General features: G+C 35.4%; 1 protein-coding gene across 1 annotated transcript; it reads left to right on the plus strand.

Annotated features, from left to right (window-relative positions):
• Nucleotides 1-203: 203 nt before the first annotated feature.
• LOC755522 (protein DGCR6) lies at nt 204-7,897 on the plus strand. The gene is made up of 5 exons (XM_030995167.1): nt 204-360; nt 2,662-2,841; nt 3,610-3,770; nt 4,549-4,655; nt 5,671-7,897. Exons 2-5 carry the CDS (start codon nt 2,693-2,695, stop codon nt 5,887-5,889), a joined length of 636 nt encoding a protein of 211 aa, XP_030851027.1. The 5' UTR covers nt 204-360; nt 2,662-2,692; the 3' UTR covers nt 5,890-7,897.
• Nucleotides 7,898-8,130: the final 233 nt, after the last annotated feature.

An 8,130-nucleotide genomic window follows, 5' to 3' on the forward strand; every position in this document is an offset into this window, starting at 1 on the left:
TACATCTTAGCAAATTTTTCAAACATGAATTCAAGATTGATTTAATGGTTTAATGCACAAGAATAATACATATGGAGAGAAATATTGAATTCCATTATCGCTACTGAAATTCAAATTTAAAGAGCTAAGAGTTTGTGCATAAATTACTTAGCGTCATGTCGCGATCGGTATATGATATCGATAGTCCAAAAATAAATAGAGAAAAAAAAAAAAAAAAAATTACAGAAAGAGCTGTATGATTTGAAGCTTAGAAATGAAAGATGTCTGGGATATCTATTCCACTTAATTATCAAACGGGAAATTCCTGTTGTAAGAGGTAGTGATCTCACACGAGAGAATCGTCCACCAGGAGAACACATGGTAAATATCGCTTTGACGCCCGAGACTCGACTGAGTGATGCGAGAGACGTGAGGAAGAGTGTCCGTGCATGAAGGTGGCGGGAGAGCTGCGGGTAGCTTTTCATTTCACTTCTCGTAGCCAGCTATGGTTCAGCTGTAACTCCAGGGAGCTCCGACGTCTTCGCCGTCGGACTCGGGGCTCCCTAGAGTTTAGTTCAGCTGCAGTGCAGCTTGATCTCAGTCTTATTCATTGTAGAAAGACAAGATCGATAGACATAATTAATTGAGCCAAATCAAGATATTAAATTAGGGATCTTCTTACCCTTGAATCTTGGTGCAAATAGGGTCTACCGTATGGAGGGGGGGGGGGGGGGGGGTGGAGGGGTGTCAGGTACTCGGGATTCAAAAAATAAAAGCTTGATTAAAGCTGTCATTTTTGCCTTTGTATTCAATATATAGTGGTCTAGACCCTAAGTCATAAAAGATATATGAAATAAAAAGCCCTTCTAGATCTAAACTAAAGTAAAAGTGTTGAGCCCCATAATATTTGCCAAAAATTTGATGGCAAAATTTCACTTACATTTTATCCTATCCTAAGGCCTAAAAAAAAAAGATGTTGTAGGTCTATTGCCCTTTAGGTGCCAACATGGGTCGGTCGGTCAGAAATCTTTAAAAAAAACAAAAACTTTTGTTTCTTTTTTTATCTCCCTCTTCGTGGGCTGATATTTCTCAGCTTTTAATGCTTTAATTTGTTTTTCTCTAAAAAACGGTAAAAAAAAAAAAATTAAAAAAAAAAATTAAAAAAAAAAAGCCAACAGTAGATTTCAAGATTTTGGGGTCGATCGAAAAGGGCAATACAAAACATCTTTTTTTTTAAAGGCCTAATGTGAAAGAGGATGTCATTAAAGACACACTTTTGCAAAGATTCCCCCCCCCCCCCTCACCAAAAAGACAAATATTGATAAAAGAATATGTTTGGGTTTTCTGTTGTAAATCTGTGCAGAAATGTGTTTCATATGAGATCCTCTTTCACATTGTGATACAATTTAAGTGAAATTTTTACATCAGACTTTTTAGGGCTCCCAGCACTTAATAAGAGGGGCTTTAACTTATTCAAATTGCTGTTTTAAATTTACTGTTCGGATACACAAATTCAAGACACACAAAGTCTGATAGATACTGAGAGAAATTTTAAGCACACTTCATTTTCAATTCTAGAATACTAACCTTAAATTTCTTTTGAAAGAGAAAAATCAGAGAAGCAAATTGGTTAATGTTTGAATGCACTAACCTTTTAGATATCTTTAGTTTCAAATACTTTGGAAATCTGTTAACGTGTTTATTATGTCTGTACCTTTTTTAATCTTTGAATTTTTATGGGAATTGTTCTTTCCTGGTGTTATTTTCTCTAGAATATGATTCACAAAACACATTAATGAATACCTATTAAATTTACCCTTGATTGCATTGACAGTTTTCACAGGAATACATGTAGGATAAATATATTTGGATAAATTATTCATGGCTAGACCAGCCATGAATAATTTATCCAAAGACTTGTTTTGTATGTTAACTTTCTACCATAATCTAAATTTGTTAAAAATTGTGTTGAATATTTATAAATCTTAGTCGTATTTATTTACATTTACTAGATCTAAATGCCATAATTAAAGTTGTATTAACCACTTCTTTTTGCCGCCAAAAAAAAAATCAAAGTCGGGGGTGCGTCTTATACACGGTTCACACACAAAAAAAAAAAAAAAAAATTAAAGTTTTGATTTATGCCCCTCCACCTGGCGCTATGCCTGGCAATGTCTCCCAGCTCAGTAATCGGTGTGTTGACTTACCACTCGGAAACTAGAACAACACTCAAATTTGTTTGTCATCTTGGTTTGAAAGTAATCTTTCTGATAGATCTCAATTTCTAGTTTATAATAATAATTCCTCCAATTTTTCTACTATTACACGGCGTACCATATGGTTCTATCATAGGTTTTTACAGTTTTTAATTTACATTAATGATCTTACACATTCAGCTGCACCTCGCAGTTAAATGAAAGGCCTTCCCGCGTGGGTTTTTTAACACAGACCTGGCTTGCTGCCGACAGAGTCGGCAAACAATTTTTTTTTTTTTTTTTAAAGGGCGAAAAAGAGGGGTGCGGTTAATACACGAGGGCGGTTTATACACCGTTAATTACGGTATGTATTATTTTCAATCTCAGTTATTCTAAAAAATTACGATTTAGTTTTTATGACTGCGAGCCTGCGAGGATATTTCAAAATCAATAAACCATATGTTAATTAAATTAAATCCAATTACAGTGTGCATAGCTGGGTATGGTAAAGCCTTTCCATGAAGATGGACATCACTGCTGGAATGCAAGACATGTTTCAAGCCGAGGGGGCTTATTTGATCTCAGAAGAGGATATCAAAAGACGGAAGCAAGAACGTCACTATACCATGCTGAGTGAACTTCAAGACATGGCTAGGCAGCTTCCTATGTAAGTATCTACATGTATGAGGAAAGGGGATTCTGCACCACCCCTTATTTTGTTCAAGTTCTTTTAATATATTGTCTCTGTAACTAAAAGTGTCAAATTTCTTAAAGGTAATTGTAAATCAGCTTGATGGTGTATGTACATATGCATTCGTAGAGGTTGAAGAATATCCAGATAGCGCTTAATTGCAGATTGCCCATTTGTCAGTCAACATCTGACCTAATGAATCATGATTTTATTGTAACCAACACCAAACTGTAATTGTATTGTAAGAATTGGTCTTCAAAATTAGGCAGTGAAATAAATTTTGGGAATTTGGTGTTAAAAATGACATTGCTCTTTCACTCTTCAAAATATAACTGCTAATTTGCAATGTTTTTGGGATGTGGCCGGATGTATTCACACAGCATCTTAAAAACTGAACTAAATTTGTTTCCCATGGCTTAATTAAGATGTCAGACCTATGAATTAGTTATGGAAAATGTTGTAATTTCACAGGTGAATATGGAAATTAGGATCCTTTGTTCTCTTTTTTTAAAACTCTCATTATATATCAATGGGCTGTCAGTATTTGAGTTATATGGTGCTGCAAAAAAGATTATTTTACATTACCTGATACAAGTAATACGTAACAACGTAATCTTACTTATACAGTAGGCTTGCGGGTGCACCATGTGAGAGAGAGGGAGGATTGAGGAGTCCTGAAAAGGGACTCTTGGTAATCTTTCTTGAGGGTGTGTAGTCCTGAAATCTTACTTTTCTCATGAACAGGAATTTCCAGCAGCTTCTGCCATACACGACCCTATCCAATCTTGCTCTGTCTCTATTGGATGGCACTGTGTTTGAGATTGTACAACATCTCTCTGAGATACAACAGATGATGGAGAGAAAGTTGATGGAACAGAGAGCAAGGCTTCACAATAGTCATAAATGTAAGGAGAATACGATTAACCCATTGGCTGGTATTCCAGTAGCGCATACTAAGTTAGCGTGTACTAAGTTAGTCCACACTTTTGTGGAGTGCCTGTTGCCAACTCATTTACCCTATACAGATTATTTTAATCCTTCCATCAAAAGTGTCCAGAAAATTAATTTTGCAATGAAATGGGAAGAAAAAGATAATATGAGTATGAACTGAATTTCAACAAAGTCTTTGGTAGATTATCTTTGTCATGAATATTGAAGGAGGAAGATGAAACCTAGCATTCCATAGAAGTTTGAACTAAAATTCTTGTTTAGTCTGGACTTAGTCCCGGCTTAACTTATGAGAATGTCACCCATTGACTTTAAACAATAATTGAGTGTAGCGGAATTGCAGCACCAAAGGGGATGGTCTGGGGGAACCAACTACCTTTAGTTCAAACTATACATCAACATTTCTTCTTAGAGTTTGTCTTGCATAGTTTGCCACACTTGAAAGTACTTGTAGTATCTTAGCACTTGAATCCAGTCTGATGCATTGTCCTTGTAGTAATTCATATTGAGGAAATCCATTTCTTTGAATAACATTCTTGTCTTAATGTATTCTATGACAAGAATAACAAATGCTTGATTAAAAAAAAAATCCTCCACTGAGGAGGCATACTTATTTCAATGTCATTTTGCTGCTGACAGAACTTTAAATGACATTTTCACAGGTCATTGTGAATGGTAAATAGTATGTTCTATTGTGACAATTGTTCCCTTTCTGTATTTCAAATCTGCTTTCAGCCCAGAAGTATCAGATGCAGAAGAGACACCAAGCAGCCATGCAGGATTGCCAGAGCAAACCTCACAATATACCACGAACCAAGATTGCCAATGAGAAAGAGAAAGAGGTGTGTACAGTGTAGTGTTTCATTTGAAATGTAAAGCTTACTGCCTTGGTCTACTGAAGATCTTAGCCTAAACATGGGCATATTTTGATATCAAATTCATGAAAACAGGACGCATGGTTGTATAGTTGGTACAAGCAATATGCAATTTTTGTCCTAACTAGTAGGAAGTATTTCCTTGAATGCTTGAGCACCTCATCATGGGAGTTTGTTTAAAGGTAAAGACCAGTATTGGAAACGCCCCAATTTCAAAAAATGAAATGGAAGCTCTCATTACCAATCATGTGAAAGAATATGTTTTGACTAATACATGATGATAACAAATTTGCCAGGAAACCACCTACTAATTCATATATTTGGTAAATTTGTTTCTCTCATGGTCTGTGAGAGATATAGGGCAGTCCCATATACATCTTTCTGTGTATAGTGCTTGTAACTTTACAAAGAAAGGGCCAAATTTCTTATCATTTTGATGATTCCAGAACCTTGCAGATGCTAGATGCTAGATGATCAACCTTTTCTGACCGATTCCACGTTTCTTTCACAATGCAATCGCATGACCATAACTGGCCTTTACCTTTAAAAAAAGATACTTCTTTAATATTAGATGGCCTTGAGTGTGATACAAGAATGTATTGCTCGAGCTATGACAATATTGGACGAGTCAAAGACTAGTCTAATATTGTCTTAGAGAGAGCAATATATTGTTGTATCACACAAAAACAAAGCCATACAATATTATTATTATTATCTGTATTAGTTGGACTAGAGAAATAACAAAAGTTGACTTACCTCTGTAAATATGGCTTTATTTTTGTGTGATATCGCCATGATAGCTATAGTTGGAAGTTCACGGATGACTGAGCAATACAAAAACAATATTGGTCAGTCATCCGGGTAAGATATTGAATACACTGATTTATTGTACCACTTGGAAACCTTATTTAGAAAATAATAACAAATCTGGTTATATTATAATTGTTACTATCATAACTTTTTCTTTAAAATTTCGCAACAGGCACTGGATAAGAAGATGTCTGAGGAACAGAAGAGAATGGATGAGAGGATCTTGATAGAGTTAGACACCTGTGCTGCAGAGCAACAGACAACCCTTGAGAAGGCTGGAGTCCCTGGCTTCCAACGAACTCATGATTCAAAGGAGTCTAGACTACAGATGTACATCCTGGAGTTTATCACAAAGTTACACAGAATGGAAACGGCAGAGTCGGTCAGTTAACATGATCTGAAATGTCTTGTAGATTTGCTGCAGAGCAACAGGCTACCATGAAGAAGGTTCTAGAGTGCCTTGCTTCCAATGAACTCATAAACCTTCATAGTGCAGCAAAGGTCCGTCCTGGTCGTGGAGTTCATCACTGATTTGCACAGAATAGAGTTCCAGAGACTGTCAGTCAACAAGATATGAACAACATAGCACATCAAAGTGTGTCGTCATACTGGCCAAGCTGCCAAGGTTGCTGGTTCCCAACAATTTTGTGCCAAACAATGGCATGGTGATCACACCAGCACCAAAGACTTAGTTTGCCCTGCTACACCCTATTGCTTGAATGATTTCATGATGAACCTCATGCAAAGGCTCTGTTGTTTGGAACCAGTAACATTGACGACGAGCGAATATGACGTTATCACTTAGGTACTCTATTGGCAATATGGTCTAAAATTTAAGTTATGTGGTGTTCTTGTCACTTAATAGTCCATTGCAAGTTGCTCATCATGGACATGGATAAGTCTAGACAGTGATCTGGGAAACTACATGTACCTGAAATGGGCTTACACTTCTGGAATTGAATGTTAACAATGATTTTCGGGAAGAATTTGATTTTCCATTATGATTACCAGGTGCAGATGTACTTCATGCACTAAGGAGAATATTGTGGAGATACATGTAGAGTCTGCTTTCAGTTTAATAATACAGTAATCTCTGTTACAATGTCACCCCAGGAGATTCCAAGTTGATGCTGATGCCAGCGATTTTCATAATTTGAAAAGGTTTGTCAACATACAATCATTGTTAATGCCATATGGAAACTGGAAAGAATCATGAAGAATACTATGTTTTTTTAACCATAGCTTATTGATATCATTATCTTACAGATAGATGGTAAGCTGCAGGGTTGCATTTCATCAAAATTATTATAACCATTTATATTTAAATACACTGAAGTCAATTAATTTGATTGGGTGTGAGTAAATTTGGTATACACTGTGGCTCAGTGTGAATAATACTTTTCTCCTTGCACGAGCTCTTTTAAGATTAGGTGTTGTATAAGTGCGATTCCCATACATTGATATTTAAGTAAGTAATTGATATACATGTGATACCAGAGTTCTTCGTCAGTTTACCAGAGCTATTTTTATATATAGCTTCCCAAAGCCAAATAACTCACTGCTTCTATTCTTTTTTCCTGCTGTTGTTGCAACTTTTATATGCTTCAAGTTTTAGGGACTTGTTCCCCTAAGACATGTATTTCTCCATTTAGCTTTTCAAGAAATGTTTTCATCTATGCACAGGTTTTCAGGTATGAAAATGGTAATGGCAATGAATGTAGTCGAAGGCCCTGGGCCAATAAACCATACTTGGGCTGGATGAGGTATTCAACATGTTCTGAAGAATCTACTTCTGTATCTCTTTCATGTTTCTCATGATAGTATATGTTTTTTCTAATTCTATTATTTTAATGTTTCAGAGACATATCATTTATTATTATCGACTCACATGTACACAAAATGTAAAATCTTTAACAATGAAAAATATTTTTAGAAATTGGATTTGGGAAATATCTAATTTAATACTGATGCAAAGTTTTTTTATAAAAGTTGAAGAGATTTTGCACAGACAATATCAATTTGGTGACTTGGCAAAATATGGTTGCTGGCTGACTTTTATCATTACATTACTACAAGACTCTCCATGTCATGTGCACATGTTGTAATTGGAAAACTCAGTGATGTCTCCATGACATGATGGTTGGTTTGATGCCAAGAAATATGAGTGTTGATTACTAGTGAATAATGATATGGTCACATGCTGGATAAGCTTATTTCTTTCTGGACTGCAGCCATAAGTGACATTTACAAAGCTGCTCAATATAGAATAAGACTTTGCAAGGACTGCATGTAATTAACTTTGGATGTATCTTCCTTTTGATGATTAACTATCTCTGTTCCCAATGTGTATTTCATATGTATTGTAATTTATAGGTTTATTTGCACTTTTTTGTTTTATTTAATATGTGATTGTTTATCAGTCTATTTTGTTTGTTATAGCGCTCAGAGACTTCGGTGGTAAATGCTTTATAAGTAACATTTTTTTTTATTAAAACAAAATTATATTTAACATTTTGATCATCCATGAATTTGTGTATATTTTAAAGTTATGATAACCTTCATGGTGGATGGATTAATTCTAAAAATGTTTGATGTCAAACTCTCGTCTCCGAGTCTCAAACAGTACAAATCT

The sequence above is a fragment of the Strongylocentrotus purpuratus genome, unplaced genomic scaffold (assembly GCF_000002235.5).
Source record: "Strongylocentrotus purpuratus isolate Spur 01 unplaced genomic scaffold, Spur_5.0 spur5_scaffold_21, whole genome shotgun sequence".
NCBI classification, from domain to species: domain Eukaryota; kingdom Metazoa; phylum Echinodermata; class Echinoidea; order Camarodonta; family Strongylocentrotidae; genus Strongylocentrotus; species Strongylocentrotus purpuratus.

Coding starts and splice junctions, on each gene's coding strand:
- LOC755522 (XM_030995167.1), top strand. CDS start 2,693: ATGAAGATGGACATCACTGCTGGAATGCAAGACATGTTTCAAGCCGAG. Junction 3,771..4,548: donor GCTTCACAATAGTCATAAAT/GTAAGGAGAATA, acceptor ATCTGCTTTCAG/CCCAGAAGTATCAGATGCAG. Junction 4,656..5,670: donor CCAATGAGAAAGAGAAAGAG/GTGTGTACAGTG, acceptor ATTTCGCAACAG/GCACTGGATAAGAAGATGTC.